General features: G+C 40.8%; 1 protein-coding gene across 1 annotated transcript in view; it reads left to right on the top strand.

The window, feature by feature from the left end:
- sf3b3 (splicing factor 3b, subunit 3) overlaps window positions 1-20,059 on the top strand; it is a 40,434-nt gene extending 20,375 nt beyond the window's left edge. Inside the window, exons 19-27 of the mRNA XM_035790959.2 lie at window positions 614-788; window positions 1,224-1,429; window positions 4,550-4,706; window positions 10,162-10,287; window positions 12,029-12,241; window positions 12,428-12,526; window positions 12,910-13,053; window positions 17,869-17,973; window positions 19,226-20,059. Of these exons, the coding sequence (XP_035646852.1) occupies window positions 614-788; window positions 1,224-1,429; window positions 4,550-4,706; window positions 10,162-10,287; window positions 12,029-12,241; window positions 12,428-12,526; window positions 12,910-13,053; window positions 17,869-17,973; window positions 19,226-19,366 (1,366 nt within the window). The 3' untranslated portion in view covers window positions 19,367-20,059. The remainder of the gene's footprint in view (window positions 1-613; window positions 789-1,223; window positions 1,430-4,549; window positions 4,707-10,161; window positions 10,288-12,028; window positions 12,242-12,427; window positions 12,527-12,909; window positions 13,054-17,868; window positions 17,974-19,225) is intronic.

Raw genomic sequence — 20,059 nt, 5'->3', positions numbered from 1 at the left:
GTGTGTGTCATTGATGGTGAATGGGCAAGACAAAATATTTAAGTGCCTTTGAATGGGTTATGGTAGTGGGTGTTTTTTTTATAGCACTTTTCTAAAACCCGAAGAGGATTAATTGAAGGCAGGGTTTGAGGCGAGGGGTGTTATGCTGTTGACGTGATGAGTTTCTCATGTCTCTGACAGAATAATGGAGAGAGCATTAAACATCTCTGATGAATTGAGGCTGTTCTGAGGGCTAAATTAGGGCAACTCAATATTAGGAAGGTATCCTTAATATTTTGTGTACACTCTGTGTCGATTGAGGAAATGTCTTTGACAAGGCTTGACGGTAGAGCAGTTATGCTGTTGAAGTGATGAGTCTTCATGTCTCTTCTCTGACAAACCAATGGAGAGAGTGTAAACATCTCTGATCTCAGCATATACACAGATCACATCTCATTTTCTCTCATTCACCCTCAACCATCCTCATTTTCAATTATAACACTGATATTTAACTTATGTTATGTTCCATTTACTTTTTGAAATGTTATTTCTGTTCCCATTATGGCTTAGTTGTGGCATGGCACACCTGTTACGTGGTACACATCTTCTGACACTGCCTTTGTCTCCCTCTTAGGATTCTGGCCTTGGAGAAGCTGGGTGCCGTGTTCAACCAGGTGGCCTTCCCCCTGCAGTACACACCTCGCAAGTTTGTCATTCACCCAGAGACAAACAACCTGATACTCATAGAGACTGATCACAATGCCTACACAGAGGCCACCAAGGCCCAGCGCAAGCAGCAGATGGCAGAGGTATGGTTCTGTTCTGACTGAGAGGGCTGAGGTTATGTGTTGTACACCCAGGCCGTGTAGGTTGTGTGGGCTGATATTATGAAAGTGTAGATATAAGAACTTCAATATAAATCATTTACAATTTTTTTTTTATAGCACTTTTCTAAAAACCCAAAGAGGATTAATTGAAGGCAGGGTTTGAGGCAAGGGGTGTTATGCTGTTGATGTGATGAGTTTCTCATGTCTCTTCTCTGACAGAATAATGGAGAGAGCATTAAACATCTCTGATCTCAGCATATATACAGAGATTACACACACAGTGTAGATTGACATGGGGAATTAGACTAATACTTTGCTTACACTTATGTAGATATCTCTCACACCCTTCTCCCTTCCTTTCTTTCTCTCTGTTTGTAACTGACGCTGACACCACTTCTGTGTTGTTCCCTTCTATAGGAGATGGTTGAGGCAGCTGGTGAGGATGAGAGGGAGCTGGCAGCAGAGATGGCTGCTGCCTTCCTCAATGAGAACCTGCCAGAGGCCATCTTTGGGGCGCCCAAGGCCGGGTCTGGCCAGTGGGCCTCTCTGGTGCGTCTGGTCAACCCCATCCAGGGAACCACTCTGGACCTTGTCCAACTGGAGCAGAATGAGGCTGCCTTTAGGTGAGGACAGGATGGATGAATGGGAAAGAGCTCCCCGGCTTGTAGTCCTAAAAAATGAAATGAATGAATTCTAGTTCGTTCAGCCATTCCTATGGGGGAAATTAATGGGGGGGAAATGGGGTTTTGGGATAAACGCCAAAATAAGGTCAGATCTTATATGTTTTGTTCTATGAGATAATGTTATGGCCCTATAAAATCCGCGCTGCAAAAAACAGCCGGAATCACAGAATCCTGACATTTAAACAGAATTCAACAACATACATTTTTTTATTGAAGTTAATAGGAAATCAACTTATGAGAAAATTAATTAATTAGCCCAAGTTAAACATAAGACATGAGGAAAATGCATCATGAACCATATACGAGTAAAGTCATATTGTATTTAAAAAAAATGTTTTTAAACATCTGTGATGGATGCAGTCAAACAATTTGTTTGTTTGACATGGTGGGATCTTTTGTGTTTAAAAAAAATCATTATGCGGGAAATGGCAGTGGAAACGCCTTTATGTGCAATGTTAAGGTTGTAATAACCATATCAAAGTACATTTGGAGTCATGCGATGATATGTTGTGTGGTCCTCCCACTACCACTCGGGAAACCATGCAGTTTATTAGGCTACAAATGAATTAAGTTATGAACTTCACAGGGTGGTGAAAGTGCACAGTGTCGAGCTTGATGCTTCTTTCCAAAAAAATATTGAGGGTCTTATTCTGGTGACATGATGATCAATACTTGGCTGCATTTTGACAAAGAAAAAATGTTCTTGCTCCTATCCCCGGTAATCTACTTTTGGTATTTGGTATTTTATTAGGATCCCCATTAGTTGTTGCAAAAGCAGCAGCTACTCTTCCTGGGGTCCACATGAAACATGACACAATACAGAACATTAATAGACAAGAACAGCTCAAGGACAGAACTACATCAAAAATAAATAAAAGGCACACGTAGCCTACATATCAATACCAATACATACACACAAACTATCTAGGTCAAATAGGGGAGAGGTGTTGAGCCGTGAGGTGTTGCTTTATATGTTTTCTGAAACCAGGTTTGCTGTTCAATTGAGCAATATGAGATGGAACGGAGTTCCATACAATAATGGCTCTATAATACTGTACGCTTTCTTGAATTTGTTCTGGATTTGGTGATGGTGAAAAGACCCCTGGTGGCATTTCTGGTGGGGTAAGTGTATGTGTCAGAGCTGTGTGTAAGTTGTCTATGTAAACAATTTGGGATTTAACACATCGTTTCTTATAAAAAGAAGATGCAGTCAGTCTTTCCTCATCTCTTAGCCAAGAGAGACTGGCATGCCTAGAATTTATATCCGCCTTCAGATTATGAAGAGCAAGACGTGCCGCAATGAAGAGTAAGACGTACCACTCTGTTCTGGGCCAGCTGTAGCTTAAACTTCTTCATTTTAATACATTTTGTCCTTTCTCTTGCATTTCAAAGATGATGGTACAAAAAAATACAAAAGAAAGGTTTTCTTCCTTTGTATTATCTTTTACCAGATCTACTGTGTGTTATATTCTCCTACATTCCTTTCACATTTCCACAAACTTTAAAGTGTTTCCTTTCAAATGGTACCAATAATATGCATATCCTTGCTTCTGGGCCTGAGCTACAGGCAGTTAGATTTGGGCATGTCATTTAGGGAATTTTTTTTATAAAAAATTAAATAAAAGGGTTTTAACTAGATCTTTCTTTGCAGCACTTGACCACACGACTGGACAATAATCAAGATATGAATAACCTCGTCATGTAGACTAGACAACCCGCACAACTTACCTGCACTGTGTCTGCCAGCTGTTGGCTTGAGTGTAGGTGCCAAGACCGGAGTGGCACATTTTTCTATTTAACTGACAAAAATGCGATGAATAAGCATTGAACATTAGATTTTTATTCAGTACATGAAAACTTAAGAGAAATTGTGTTTCGTGGGCACTACGTCATCACACACTGATTTGTATCCACAATAAGTCCATTTGGCGGAAATGCGGATTCTATAATATTTCCATGAAAATCACCAATTGGATGGAAACCTAGCTACTGATTCATATATTCCTGGAACTTCCTGAAGCAGCACAGGAATGCCTGTCTCTGTGTGCTGCTGGTAGATGGAAATAATTTCCCAAAAACCATATCAATTTAATGTTAACTACAAAATAACATTCATGTATTTATGTATGCCTACCTGACAGAATGTGTATTTGCATCAATCAAGTGGCAATTTATTTAGAAAAATCTGCAATCACATGAGCGCTACAGAAACACTGCTAACCAAACAAGGTTTCTGGCTACACTTGCATTAAAGGATAACTGCACCCACATTTCTAAATTTCTTAGATTTTCCCAGACCACCAAAGTGGACTCCTGATGTGGTTAAAGCATTGTTGTGGACTTAACATCCAATTGAGTTGTTTTTCAATTAAACAGGTGTGATTTTGAGAGCAAAAACCCAGGGAGAAACAGAAACCCGGAAAAGCCAAATCGGGGGAAAAAACAACAAACAGGATCAGGCAAAAAATATAACTGATTTTATAATGCCCTATAATATCAGTCAGATTACATGACCTTTATGAATTATGAAGCCATTGTGCTTTATGTGCTTGTTTTGATTTACATAAATGTTTCAAAATGTACAAGTGATGTTTGCTGATGAAGATCTTATAGAACAAAATGTATAACATCTCCTAAGCCTGTGTTTAACACAAACCTTATTTTCGGTGTTTGTCCCCCAAAAAATGAAGTTCTCCATAGGCTTTGGTCATCAAGCCATAACGGAGTTAGCCTGCGTTAGACGTTATTGCTCTCTGTAGGGTCACTAGAGAGATGTTATTATTGGCTCTGCTGGTTTTCCTGTTCAAATGACCAGCTCTTATGAAATTACACAGAGAAAATCTTAACTGTCATTTAAGGCAGGGTTTGAGGAGAGTGAAGTTGTGCTATTGAAGTGATGAATCTTCATGTCTCTTCTTGATTTAGTAATAATGGAGAGTGCTTTAAACACCTAATCTTAGCATTTAACACAGTTCACACGCAAAAGGTAGAGATTGAAACTGGGAATAATACTTATCCCTTCCCGCTCTCCTACTTTGCCTTTGTGTTCTGTCCCTGCAGTGTGACTGTTTGTCGGTTTGCCAGCGGAGGTGATGACTGGTATGTGCTGGTTGGGGTGGCCCGGGACATGATCCTTAACCCCCGCTCTGTGGGAGGCGGTTTTATCTACACCTATCGGCTGGGAGGGGGAGGGGACAAACTGGAGTTTATGCACAAGGTGAGTGAGTGACAGAGGATATGACTAATCCAGTGGTTTCCTGGTCTTGTTGACCACAGCTATGTGCACAGGAATTCCCCGGCTGTTATTTCTGAATGGTCATAATTGCCATTTGAGAGTCAGAGTACTCTTTCTTGTTTCCACCCCTCCCCTTTACCCAAGCCCCTGAGGGACAATGGTGACTTTGTTGACGCATTCTGACTTTCTGTCCCTTTTCCAGTCTCAGCGGGTCTTATCAGTATTTTATGCTTTACATTTTTTATTTAACCATTTAACCAGGCAAGTCAACAAGGAACAAATTCTTGTTCAAAGGGGTGTGATTTTGAGAGCAAACCCCTGGAAAAAAAAATGGAGGGAAGGGGAAACCTGGAAAAACAAAACCGAGAGAACTGAAATTTAATAGGCCCTGTAATATGTAATTTAACATTACCTTTTTGAATTATGAAGCCTTTGTCACATGCCAAGCACAAGGCCTGTGATACATTTCTATCCTGCCTTCGTAATTTGTAAGTCGCTCTGGATAAGAGCGTCTGCTAAATGACTTAAATGTAAATGTAATGTAAATGTAATGATTTGGGTTGTCAATTTAATTCTGGCCCGCTTCCATGGCCTGCCAGAACAGCTTCAATGCGCCTTGGCATAGATTCTACAAGTGGACCTAAATCATGCCAGGAAAAAGCAAACCCACACCTTAACATATACTTTGTATCCCTCGTTTACTGAAGTGTTTCCTTTGTTTTGGCAGTTGCCGGTATGTCTATATTCGGGTAGGCCGCAGTTTGGGCAGCATGCGTGTCAAATACAGGTTGTCGGTTGTGGCCATAGACACATAATCCAAAAGGGTTTTGTAACCTCTTACACTGGAAATGTGATTGTTAAATTGATGGAAACAATAGCAATGGATGCCAGTCCTGTCTTGAATAGGAACTGACATCTAGGGTTGCAAATGGTCTGAAATTTTCAATGGGATGTTAAGCCCTGGAATTTGGGGGATTTTGCTTAAATTCCTCAAAAAGTTAGCTTATAACAGTGAACCTTTTTTTGTGGGATACACAAGGCAAGGTCTTGTGGCATATGTTGGTTCAACTATCCCCAATGCAATGGAATTGCAACCCTCTGCATGCACAGTGCATTCTCCCATCACATGTACAGCTGAATCTCAAGATCTTGCACACTAATGAGATACTATTGAGCCCACACTACTACACTGTCTGACCAAGTACTACATGCTTTCTGGTAAATTTTGATTGCAATACTGGGTGGGGAGAATATATTTTATAACTTACATGCTTTTTTGTTAACTACTAAATAGTAGCCTACAGCAAAGTGTTTAAATAATTTCTAACTTGTTAACCATTTTTGGTTAGTTTTTGCAACCATATGGGTTTTAGCTTGCTTGAGTCTGCTAACTGAGGAGTGTTAATTCACCTGGTTCCATGTTTCATTTTAAAAATGTATCTTACAAAGGAGTTGTTCAATCTAACTGCTTAACTATTTGTCTGTACATGGAATTGTTTTTGGGGTTTTCTAATCTTTACAGGAAAATGCCACGGGCAATATCTGATGTGTGGAGACATTTCACTGCAGCTAATGTAGAAGGAAAAGCTGTATATTTGCAAATACTGTGCCAAATCATATGTGAAGAATGCAGCAAAGATGCAGAATCAAATGGCCAAGTACATACATTTCCCTCAGCGCTCACAACAAGCAACCTCTGACAAAAGTCCCTCTACTTCTATTCGAGGTGAAAATGATAAATCAGACAACTTGTCGATAACAACAGCTCATGGTACTCCTGGAATTTTTTTGACTCGATGGAGGAATGTAGTCAGGGAAATGATTGTCTTGCTCGAGCTGTGTATGCATCTGGTTCAACTCTGATTTTCACAGGCAATGTCTATTGGAAGAGGTTTCTGAATGTTCTTCGCCCAGCATACACCCCTCTAACCAGACATGCTTTATCTACTCATTTGCTGGATGCGGAGTACAACAGAGTTAAAGCAAATCATAGAGAAAGCAGACTATTGCAATCATCTCTGATGGATGGTAGAATGTTCGTGGGCAAGGAATAATGAACTACATCATCTCCACCCCTCAACCAGTATTCTACAAGAGTACAGACACGGGACAACCGACACATCGGTCTCTACATTGCAGAAGAGCTGAAGGCAGTCATCAATGACCTTGGTCCACAGAAGGTATTTGCACTGGTGACAAACAATGCTATGAACATGAAGGCTGCTTGGTCTAAAGTGGAGGAGTCCTACCCTCATGTCACACCCATTGGCTGTGCTGCTCATGCATTGAATCTGCTACTCAAGGACATCATGGCACTACAAGTGAGCCAAGGAAATGGTTAGGTATGTGAAGTTATAGCAGCAATCTACCTCACCAAGCAAAGTGAGAAGAATAAGAGCACCACATTGAAGCTGCACAGCAACACCCTTTGGGGTGGTGTTGTCATCATGTTTGACGTCTCATGAAGGGGAAGGAGTCTCGAAGAAATGGCCATATCACAGTCTGCCGATATGCAGAGCCATCAAGAGGATCTCCTGGATTATGTATTTTGGGAGAGAGTGGTAAGCAGCATGAAACCAATAGCAGTAGCCATTGCACGGATTGAGGGAGACAATGCCATCCTTTCAGATGTTCAGGCTCTGCTTGCAGATGTAAGAGAAGTAATCTGTACTGCCCTGCCCACTTCACTGTTGTTCCAAGCAGAGTTCTGAAATGCATCAAAAGTGTGAAGACTTCTGCCTGAAGCCCATACACGCCGCAGCGTACATGTCGGACCCAAAGTATGCTGGCAAGAGCATCCTGTTTGGTGCAGAGATCAACAAGGCCTATGGTGTCATCAATACCATGTCTCGCCACCTTGGCCTGAATAAGGGAAAGGTTCTTGGCAGTCTGGCAAAGTACACTTTCAAGCAAGGGCTTTGGGATGGAGATGCAATATTGCAGTCATGCCAACATATCTCATCAGCCACATTGTGGATCTGATGCTCTTTCCCCTATTGCCTCCATCATCCTCCAATTCCCACCAACATGAGCCTCCTCAGAGCGCAACTGGTCCTTGTTTGGGAACACATACACAAAGGCACGCAACAGGCTGACCAATACAAGGGTTGAGAAATTGGTGACCATCTGTGCAAATGCGAGGCTTTTTGAGGCTCAACAACAAGCCATTCTCAACTAGATTGGAAAGTGACAGTGAAGATGAGGCCTCAGAGTCTGATGTTCAAGCGGAGTGCATTGAGGAGGTCCAGGGAGAAGACATGGAAGCCTGAGCGGAAGACAACCACAGCTTTAATTTCTAGACTATAATTTTACAGATGTATGTTGAAAATGTTTTTAGGAGATGCGATGGATCATTCAATATTCCCTTTTGTTATTCGGTGAAATCATCCCATGTGAAGAGTCAACTCATTTAATTCAAGTTCAAGTCATAACTAAATAGTTTTTAAAATTTCTATTGGAAGGCCTCCCGGGTGGCGCAGTGGTTAAGGGCGCTGTACTGCAGCGCCAGCTGTGCCATCAGAGTCCCTGGGTTCGCGCCCAGGCTCTGTCATATTTATATATATATTTATATATATTTTTATATATATTTTTATATATATTTATATATATATATATATATGTATATATATATTATGTATATATATATATATATATATATATATATATATTATGTATGTGTGTATATATATATATATGACAGAGCCTGGTCGCGAACCCAGGGACACATATATATACATACATACATACTTATTTTCCACCATAATTTGCAAATAAATTCATTAAAAATCCTACAGTGTGATTTTCTGTTTTTTTTCTCATTTTCTCTGTCATAGTTGAAGTGTACCTATGATGAAAATTACAGGCCTCATATGTTTTAAGTGGGAGAACTTGCACAATTGGTGGCTGACTAAATACTTTTTTGCCCCACTGTATATATATATTTCTTCATAATATCATACAAGCTGTGTGTCGCTTTATTGGTCTGGGCTGTTTGAATTGAAGACCAGATTGATCGCAGTTTGTCAGTCGGAGTAGCCAGTCGTTTGGTCATTTGTGTGGTTTTAAAAAAAAAGATAAAGCTAATGTCTTCTGTCATGGAAAGGACATAGAATTACGTAAAAATCAGTTTTTAAAGGGCTGAAATTTGTCAGGTCCTGCTAAATTATGTTACCCATGTGTGGAAATCCGAAATAATAATCTGCTCAACTGTAGCCTACATTAAATGTAATCTAGTTACTAGATAAAGGATTTACAAGCAGGTATAAATTGACGGCTGAGTCATCTATTTTATGAAACTACAGCCGGATGCGCTGCTATTGTGTGTCCCGTTTACCGCACGCAGCGGAGGGAAATTGTACAGACCCATACCACAGTCCTCGCTGGGCTATTAAAAGTTTGCTGCCTGGCTTCTATTTTTAAAGCTTGATAACGAATTTCAAAAAAACAACCTGCAACAAAACACCATGCGGAGGAGAAACAAGCATGCCTATTACAGCAACATTTGAGCAGTAGCATAGGCTGGCTACTCAACTATAAGACATTTGAAGTGCACCATACAGCAATGCTGATTTCAACCGCACCGGTGATTCATGCAGTGCAAAACAAATATTAATATTACAACAACCTATCTATGTTTTTGTTATTTGTAGTTAATACTTTTTTTTGCAGCATATTATGCACATTTGCAAGCATAGCAGCAAAGGCTGGACCAATATTATTGATCTATTTTGTTTTTATGTTTAATGCTATGTACATCAAGGGCCATATTATTTCTATTAAAACTACGAATTCGTGTTTACCACAGACATTATTTTCGGGATGGTCATAATTGCCCTTTGAGAGTCATTCATCATTCTTACCCCCCTCCTTTACCCAACTCCCTGAGGGACAATGGTGACTCTGTTGGAGCCGGCTGCCCTTTTCCAGTCTGTGGGTCTTATAAGTATTCTAGAGTCTATTAAGGAATTCATATTTACGGTGTTGGCAGGGCAAGAGGAAAAATGTTGTGCTAAATAGAGGATACTTAAAATGGCCTTATACATAAGAATGTTTGCGCCTGCATTTTGCTAGTGATGTCCACCCGACAACACTGTTGATCACAATGGTGAGTTGGACATTTCTGATTGTTGACAAAACGAAAGGCTGCATGATACAGTTAAGAGCCTTCAGTGTAGAGCAACACAGAGAAAAGTACAACAAATCACCTATTTTCTGTCTGGAAGGAAAAAACAGCTTTGTGCCGGTAATAAAACCCAATACGCAGCTTGAGTTCCCTGACAAGGTTCTCTAGATGGGTGGTGAAGCTCAACTTCTCATCCACCCAAACTCAAAGAAATGTGTATGCTTTGACATGCTCTACAGAATGTCCTTTCAGGGTAGTATGTTACTGACCTTTACGATCAATTGTTGACATGGTAAAGGAATGTTGTTTTGACAGACTCCAGTGGAGGACGTTCCTCTGGCAATCGCTCCATTCCAGGGCCGTGTGCTGGTGGGCGTTGGCAAACTGCTGCGCATCTATGACCTGGGCAAGAAGAAGCTGCTCCGGAAGTGTGAGAACAAGGTGAGACGGGAGCTTGACGTTACAAACACACACAAGGATGTATAAAAAACTATTGACTCTACTGTGTAAACACAAGACCAGACGGCAGTGTGGTAAGTGGCTGGTTAGGAAGGCTAACAAGCTCTCAGACCAGGAAGTGTCAACGGGTCAGATTGATGCTCCTGCGACTGTCTTTTGTAATTGCACCACTTTACTTTCTCTGTTACAAAGTGGGATTCAAATCGATATAATTATCATTTTTTTGTCAGCGATCTAGACAAAATACTCTGTCAAAGTGCTCTCAATTCACTTGTATTTATCGATGTTTTTATCGATTGTAGGGCTGTAGCCACAGAATTCTCGTCGTTTTCAACCATCAATCACAACCTTTTCAGCTGGCAAAATACAGCCAATGGCGCACATGCCGCCTCTCGTCACAGCTGCTTCAACAAACTGCGTCAATCACTCCCACACAGCTAGCAAGCTCGCACTCGTCATGGAAATGGGGATGCTGGATGTAAATTTGGACCAATCCCTGTCAACCCATACATTAAAACATGGCTATGAAGCTCTACTTTGTAACCTGCTGTGTTTATTTTTTATTTTTCTCTGATTTAAAAATTCATTGATGTAGCCGAAATAAAAAAGGGCTGTCGCAAAGAGTTGAAAGTGCTTAGCACGGCACTTGTTTTACATTTGCAATCATGTCGTGTACCGTTTATAACTTAAAATATTAGTGTTTTTAGACATCGGTAACAACTGCCATATTAATGTTTTTAAAATGATTTATGACATTGACATTTAGTGAATTTATTTATGTCCATTTATGATGGTATTTGATGTTTCTGAATATTAATAGTTCTAAACATGCTTTGAGTAGTGCAAATTAATTTTAAGTTGTTTTAATGGGCTTTCTTCATTCTGATTGCTTTATACTTTTCAACTAAACTTCACTGTCAGTTTTTATCCTATTATTTTAGGTTGACGTAGTCTTATTTGTAGAACATTGAATATAAATCCTCCTTTGTAACCACAAACCCTGGTACTCGACCAGTGGTTACCATTTGCATAGTTAATTAATTCCAACATGAACTTCAAGAAATGTAATCAATTAATTTCCTGCAGTAGTTTATCATGTATACTGTCACATTTCTTTTGTCTTAGTATGCCTCTTATTTATTTGAGATTAATCATTCTATTTGACCTATTCAATTTCAGTTTTTACTTTCGCAACATGATGGCAGTATGCCGTTTTCTAGGGGTCTCTACTCCCGAAGTTGTTGACTTGTTCTTGCAAGTTTGCTAGTCGTTCTCAGCTGAAGAGCAGTTTCTTACTGCTGATTTTAAAATTGATGATTGCTATATATTCTTTGAATCATTAGTGAATTATTTAATGGAACAAATCATCTATCCACAGCATTGTTTGGATAGATACCGGTATATAGTAAAATAGAATTTGTCACCCAGCCTAGTTTAAGACTGAACTAAAGTACTTCAGGTTCAGGTCTCAAAGGAATCAAGTTAACCACTGTAGAATTGTTAGCGATCTAAGTGCAGTAATCATGTTCGGGAGTAGATTGATTTGTAAGAATCACCTTCCAAAATCAAAGATAAAAGGCCACAGCATCATCCATCCATTGTACCAAAGGACAATTTACCACTGTCCACCTCTTGTTTAGGTTCCAGACCTTCCAAATTAAATCCATATGGCAGTCCATTGAGGACAAAGGTGTTCAGTTGATGTCATCTGTCTCGTTTGCAGCATGTGCCCAACCTGGTGACTGGTATCCACACCATCGGTCAGCGGGTCATAGTGACTGATGTACAGGAGAGTCTGTTCTGGGTGCGCTACAAGCGTAACGAGAATCAGCTGATCATCTTCGCTGACGACACCCACCCTCGCTGGGTCACCACTGCCTGCCTGCTGGACTACGACACCATGGCTTCAGCCGACAAGTTTGGCAACATCAGCATTGTATGTGGTCGCTCTTTATTGTTCCTTTCTGTCAAAGGTGTTGGGTATTATATTAGATACTACCTTTTCTCTAAAAGGGAGTGTTTGCCAGACGCGTCATACTAACAGTTTTATCCAATTTATGATGTTTCAATGATGCCACAAACATCTTGAAGGCTTTTACACTTACATTTTGTACCCCCTCAGGTGCGCCTTCCCCCTAACACCAGTGACGATGTGGATGAGGACCCAACTGGGAACAAAGCATTGTGGGATAGAGGTCTGCTGAACGGAGCTTCTCAGAAGGTACAGGCTTTCTGCTCTTCTATCACAGCATCACAGCTCTATAGAGACTTGTTGTCGGTCTCTCGCTTTCGATCACTGTTTGTCTTGGTGATGTTGTGGTTTGCCTCATCCGAGGCCAGACCTGCTCTTCAAATCTTGGCAGCTCTCCAAGCCAATTTGCTGTTAAATATACTGTTTTCCTTTTAGCTGTTTATTGGAAGCTTTTCAGAGCGAGAAGATGTTTAGATAGTCAGTGGGAAATTCCCTCCGCTTGGATTTATTGTGGGCAATTGGTAAAAAGGGTGCATATAAGCAATGTTTTCTGGGTGTGTGTCATGGGTGAGAATTGTTCTGTAATGCCCTGTCTGTGCCTGACCCTGTACCATGTCTGTTCCCCGTGTCAGGCTGAAGTGATCATGAACTACCACATTGGGGAGACGGTGCTGTCACTGCAGAAGACCACACTGATCCCCGGAGGCTCGGAATCTCTGGTCTACACAACTCTGTCTGGAGGCATCGGCATCCTGGTGCCCTTCACTTCCCACGAGGTACCACACACACACACACACACACAGTGTTTTCAGACAGTATTCATACCGCTTGACTTATTCCACATTTTGTTGTTACAGCCTGAATTCAAAATTGATACAATACAATACCAATCTACACACAACACCCCATAATGTTTCAGTGAAAATATGTTTTGAGAAGGTTTTGCAAATTTATTGATAATGAATATGAAATACCGAAATACCGAAATCAAATTTACATAAGTTATTTGCACCCCTCCAAATTCAGCGTGTGTGCATTCAATTTCCATCATTACAACTTGTTTGGATTCCACCTGTGGCCAATTCAATTGTCTGGACATGATTTAGAAACAGACCTGTCTATAAAAGGTTCCATAGACGGTGCATGTCAGCGCAGAAACTATTAGGTTAAAGGAACTGTCTGTACATCTAGATAGAATTGTGATGAGTCATACAGTGCATTCGGAAAGTATTCAGACCCGTTGACTTTTCCCACATTTTGTTAAGTTTTAGCTTTATTCTAAAATTGATTAAATTCATTTCCCTCATCAATCTACACACAATACCCCATAATGACAAAGCGAAAACAGGTTTTTAGAAATGTTTGCTAATGTATTATAAATAAATAACAAATGCTTTACTTGCATACTTATTCAGACCCTTTGCTATGAGACTCTAAATTGGGCTCAGGTGTATCCTGTTTTCATTGAACATCCTTGAGATGTTTCTAAAACTTGACTGGTCCACCTGTGTTAAATTCAATTGATTGGACATTGTTTGGAAAGGCACACGCCTGTCTATACAAGGTCTCACAGTTGATTGTGCATGTCAAAGCAAAAACCAAGCCATGAGGTTGAAGGAATTGTCGTAGAGCTCAGAGATGACAGGTTTGTGTCTAGGCACAGATCTGGGAAAGGCTACCAAAAAATGTCTACAGCATTGAAGGTCCCCAAGATCACCGTGGCCTCCATCACTCTTAAATGGAAGAAGTTTGGAACCAGCAAGACTCTTCCTATAGCTGGTCGTCCAGCCAAACTGAGCAATCGGGGGGGAGAAGGGCCTTGGTCAGGGAGGTGACCAAGAACCTGATGGTCACTCTGACAGAGTTCCTCTGTTGAGATGTGAGAACCTTCCAGAAGGTCAACCATCATCTCTGCAGCACTCCACCAATCAGGCCTTTATGATAGTGGTCAGGCGGAAGCTACTCCTCAGTAAAATGCACATGATAGCCCGCTTAGAGTTTGCCAAAAGGCACCTAAAGACACTCAGACCATGTGTAACAAGATTCTCTGGTCTGATGAAACCAAGATTGAACTCTGTCCCGAATGCCAAACGTCACGTCTGGAGGAAACCTGGCACCATCCCCACGGGGAAGCATGGTGATGGCAGCATCATGCTGTGGGGATGTTTTTCAGCCGCAGGGATTGGGAGACTAGTCAGGATCAAGGGAAAGATGAATGGCGCAAAGTACAGAGAGATCCTTGATCAGGACCTCGGACTGGGGCGAAGGTACACCTTCCAACAGGACAATAACCCTAAGTGCACAGCCAAGACAATGCAGGAGTGGCTTCGGGACAAGTCTCTGTGGTCTAATGAGACAAAAATGTAGCTCTTTGGCCTGAATGCAAAGCGCTTTGTCTGGCAGATCATCACTTGTTTAACACCATCCCTACTATAGGGCATGGTGGTGGCAGCATCATGCTATGGGGATGCTTTTCAGCGTCAGGGACTGGAAGACTGGTAAGAAACAATAAATGGAGCCAAATACAAATGCTTGATGTGAACCTGCTTCATAGTGCAAACTACTGTAGACTGGTGTGAAGATTTACATTCCAGCAGGAGAATGGCCCCAAGCATACAGCCAAAGCAATGCTGGAATGGCTTCAGAACAAGAATGTGAAAGTCGTTGTGTGGCCCCAGCCAAAGCCCAGACTTGAATCCCATTGAAAATCTGTGGACCAACTTTAAGATTGCTTTTCAAATTGGAAATCCACGTGAGAAAGGTTGCAGACTCCGCGTGTAGCATATTATCTGAAAATTCAAGAGGGTAAAGTCAGTAGGAGCGGGACGAGGATGGTCAGATTACTGGAAGATGTATCTCTAGTAATTTGTGTCTTTCATTAAACAGTGCACTTAAAGCATCAGACAAGCTCAATGCATATATAGTTGATATGATTAAAACACACTAGGTGTGTCTACAGTGTATTCGGAAAGTATTCAGACCCCTCAACTTTTCCCACCTTTTTTTTTTACACTACACCCTTATTCTCAAATAGATTACATTAATTGTTTTCCTCATCAATCTACACACAATACCCCATAATGACAAAGCAAAAACAGGTTTTTTAAAATGTTTGCAAATGTATAAAAAATACATTTACATAAGTATTCAGAGCCTTTGCTATGAGACTCAATTGAGCTCAGGTGCATCCTGATTCCATTGATCATCCTTGAGATGTTTCTACAACTTGATTGGAGTCCACCTGTGGTAAATTCAATTGATTGTACATGGTTGGAAAGGCATACAACTGTCTATGTGACCGACTGCCTCGATTCGGGCTTATGTAGCAAAATTTGAAATTCGTGTTTTTACATTGGATAAAAGTAGAGATTCAGAGCTAGAAAATGGTATATTATACACTGCAGTTGAAGAACAATGGTTAAGTAATTCTGCGTTAAGTTGATTAACTTGTAACCCCACGTTTGAGAAAATGGTCGTTGGAACGTTTTGGTACACCTACTGGAGAGCTCTTCTTTGTCTACACCCATTCAGCCTTTTTCACACCCTTTTTAGCCATAGCACCACCCATTTCTTTAAGGATTCATGTGAGGCCATTTGCTAAACCAAAATATTAGTTTAGTTAACAAACAAAGATTTCAAGACTAAAATTGGTAAAAGTAGTAGCTTACAACAAAGAAACTCCAGGTAAAAATACACTATCTAGTCATTGGCCTATTTGCTAATCTGACTCTGGTGCATGTCATTATTCTTCACATTACTGTCTCTAGTAAACCCACACTATATAAATAAAAAGTTTATATGTCACATGCACAGAATACATGTGTAAACAGTACAGTGAAATGGTTTCTTGTAAATAAGAATTTGTTATAACTGACTTGCCTATTTAAATAAAGGTTAAATTAAACTTTTTTATAGCATAGTAGCAATTCAAAAATAGTGTCCAGATAAAAATATTTTATAAATATTTTGTTTAGACATGTAGCTAGCTAGCTAGCTAAACAAGGAACCGGCATTATCCCCAATCTTACTAATATCATCCAATACAAACATAGTCATAGCTGTAGTATGAATCTGCAGGTAGCTAAAGCTAACCAACCAGGTTCAATGTTAGATAGCTAACTTTAGGCTATAACAAAGAATGCAAATGGATTTCTGATTTGAATGAATCAACAAAGATTATACATTTAACATAGCAAGCGAGCAAGCTAACAGTACGCTTTTAACTTGCCATGAAAACAACTTTCTGCCAAAATTAGAAACGTGTAATACCTGAAAATGTAGCTAGATTCTTACCAGTGTATATGGATGAATGCTTCACGGCAGACTGGGACCATTTAACTCTGTTTTGTTTGTAGCAACATCAACTTACTTAACAACAACTTATTTGGCCAGAGTTGTCAAGTCATTCCGGTTCACACTGACCGTGTGCAGAAAGTAGCAAATAACTATATCCAACTGATTGTCAATAGCGCCTGCTAAATTCAGGGCATCAATGTTGTTGAGAAAAGTAGCATAATGTTTGTATTTCTCGATGGCTATCAACACATACTGGGCAGCTCATGTTATAAACAGAAGCATGCTACATGACAGACCAATCCAAACTCATCTCCCGGCATGTCCAGCCCCCCATTATCTTAGCCAATCTTGACTAGTGGGAAGGTTCCTGTCTTCTTCTGTGGCTAAAATAGGCTCGTAATTTAACCATTTTATTTGTATTTAAGGATGGGATACAAGTTTAATATTAAGGCACATGGAAGTTCACATGTTCCAGAAGGAATTTCTGCCAAAGAATTCATTTTGATTTAAAAAATGGCCTGGCACCATCCACCATGACCTGGCTGCGTCATGCTGTGGGGATGTTTTTTAGCGACAGGGATTGGGAGACTAGTCAGGATCAAGGGAAAGATGAACAGAGCCAAGTACAGAGAGATCCTTGATGAAAACCTGCTCCAGAGCGCTCAGGGCCTCAGACTGGGGCTAAGGTTCACCTTCCAACAGGACAACGACCCTAAGCACAGCCAAGACAATACAGGCGTGGCTTCGGGACAAGGCTCTGAATGTCCCAGCCAGAGCCCGGACTAACATCTCTAGAGAGACATGCAAATAGCTGTGCAACAACACTCCCCATCCAACCTGACAGAGTTTGAGAGGATCTGCAGAGAAGAATGGGAAAAACTCCAAATACAGGTGTGCCAAGCTTGTAGCGTCATACCCAAGAAGAGACGACTGTAATCGCTGCTAAAAGTGCTTCAACAAAGTACTGAGTAAAGAGTCTGAATACTTATGTAAATGTGATATTTCCGTTTTTTTATTTTATTAAATGTGCTAACATTTCTAAAAACCGGTTAATGTTTTGTCATTATGGTGTATTATGTGTAGATTGATGAAAAAAACAATTTACTAAATTTTAGAATGCCGCTGTAACATAACAAAATGTGGAAAAGGTCAAAGTGTCTGATAACTTTCTGAATGCTTGGAAAAATACATGTTTTTACAATTTCAACCAATCGATTGGTCAAAATATTTTTTGGGGTCTGGACAGCATTAATTGATGTCGATAATTAATCTATGGTGTTCCTCTCTGTCTTCAGGATCATGACTTCTTCCAGCACTTAGAGATGCATATGCGCTCAGAGTTCCCCCCTCTGTGTGGCAGGGACCACCTCAGCTTCCGCTCCTACTACTTCCCCGTAAAGGTGGGTACTACCTGATTAGGTTGCATTACTATTCCCCTAGGATGGTGGGGCAAAGAAAGCCACAATTTATACTCCCAGCGATGTAGAGGGAATATGTACAAAGGACACCACTGTTAACAAATGGAATCTGATACCAAATATTTTGGGTGAAAAGTTATGCCAGCAACCAACTGCATGTGGTTCCTGACATTCATTTGGCTGGATCAGTATAATTAGTGTATTTATTATGGATCCCCATTAGTTCATGCCAAGGCGGCAGCTACTCTTCCTGGGGTTTATTATAGATCCCCATTAGTTCATGCCAAGGCGGCAGCTACTCTTCCTGGGGTTTATTACAGATCCCCATTAGTTCATGCCAAGGCGGCAGCTACTCTTCCTGGGGTTTATTACAGATCCCCATTAGTTCATGCCAAGGCGGCAGCTACTCTTCCTGGGGTTTATTACAGATCCCCATTAGTTCATGCCAAGGCGGCAGCTACTCTTCCTGGGGTTTATTATAGATCCCCATTAGTTCATGCCAAGGCGGCAGCTACTCTTCCTGGGGTTTATTATAGATCCACATTAGTTCATGCCAAGGCGGCAGCTACTCTTCCTGGGGTTTATTATAGATCCCCATTAGTTCATGCCAAGGCGGCAGCTACTCTTCCTGGGGTTTATTATAGATCCCCATTAGTTCATGCCAAGGCGGCAGCTACTCTTCCTGGGGTTTATTACAGATCCCCATTAGTTCATGCCAAGGCGGCAGCTACTCTTCCTGGGGTTTATTATAGATCCCCATTAGTTCATGCCAAGACGGCAGCTTCTTTTCCTGGGGTCCAGCGAAATTAAGGCAGTTATACATTTTAAAAACATGACAATAGATTCATAACAGATTAAGTGTGTGCCCTCAGGCCCCTACTCTACTACCACATATCTGTAACGTGTGTGTATAGTGCGTGTGTTATCGTGTGTTTGTATGCATGTGTCTTTGTGTTGCTTCACAGTCCCCGCTGTTCCATGAGGTGTATTTAAAAATAAATCAAATTGTACTGCTTGTATGAGTTACTTGATGCCATGGAGTAATGGCTCTATGTACTACTGTGCGCCTCCCATAGTCTGTTCTGGACTTGGGGACTGTAGACATGCTGTGAATTATTAACAGATTGCATGCGGTCTCTGAACATGATTGCGGAAATCGGAAGCCTTGTTCTTTGGCCATCCAGACAGTCTCTTACCTACTGTGTCTGACCCTCTCTCCTGTCTGTTTGTGCAGAATGTGATTGATGGAGATCTGTGTGAGCAGTTCAACTCCATGGACCCCCACAAGCAGAAGAGTGTTGCTGAGGAGCTGGACCGTACACCACCTGAGGTCTCAAAGAAACTGGAGGACATCCGCACACGCTATGCCTTCTAGAACCCTCCTGTACTGTACATACACAAATACACTCACTATGTTACCATGAGGAGTTGAGAGCTTTCTTGGTTTCCTGCCGAGATGTCGACAAAACATAGTTTCCTTGCCTCTTCACAATCTATGAACACTCTGAATCGATCTTTAGGCCCTGTTTTCTTTATTAGGCCTATAAAATGTCACAAATTGTGGTGAATGGTGGTAACAGTCTATGGTGAATATTTACCCCAAGGGTTTCACTCACAGGATGTCATTTAAACCTAGACGGATTCTGTGGAATGTATCATGTGTGTAGCATCAGTGCTTTATTCTCTTTCCATGAGCAGTCGCTGGGTTTTCAACCGTGAGAAGCACGGCCTAGTAAACCCTTTGATAGAATTAGCTCAACTGTTTTTGCATTGTGTGATTTGTTTAAACGATCCATTTTAAGTATTTTTCTGTAACTGTGCTACAAATGGATTTTGTTTTCTGTATCGATTTGAATCCTAAAAGTCAGTGTCCAGCAGCTGTTTATTTAGTGCTTAAAAAGTATATTCCTTTGGACAAATTGTCCATATCTATTACACAGGATGACAGGATTGTGTAAAAACAGCGAAGGAATACTCGCACTGTAGGAGAGCGAAACCATTCCGTATTCGTCATGAGAAAACAGGCAGGCAAATTTGTAAATAAAGTGTTGTTTTTTATCTCTTGTAA

This window comes from Oncorhynchus keta, chromosome 17 (genome assembly GCF_023373465.1).
Source record: "Oncorhynchus keta strain PuntledgeMale-10-30-2019 chromosome 17, Oket_V2, whole genome shotgun sequence".
Taxonomy (NCBI): domain Eukaryota; kingdom Metazoa; phylum Chordata; class Actinopteri; order Salmoniformes; family Salmonidae; genus Oncorhynchus; species Oncorhynchus keta.
The sequence above is the reverse complement of the archived record's forward strand: the minus strand, read 5'-3'. Positions and strand labels throughout refer to the sequence as shown.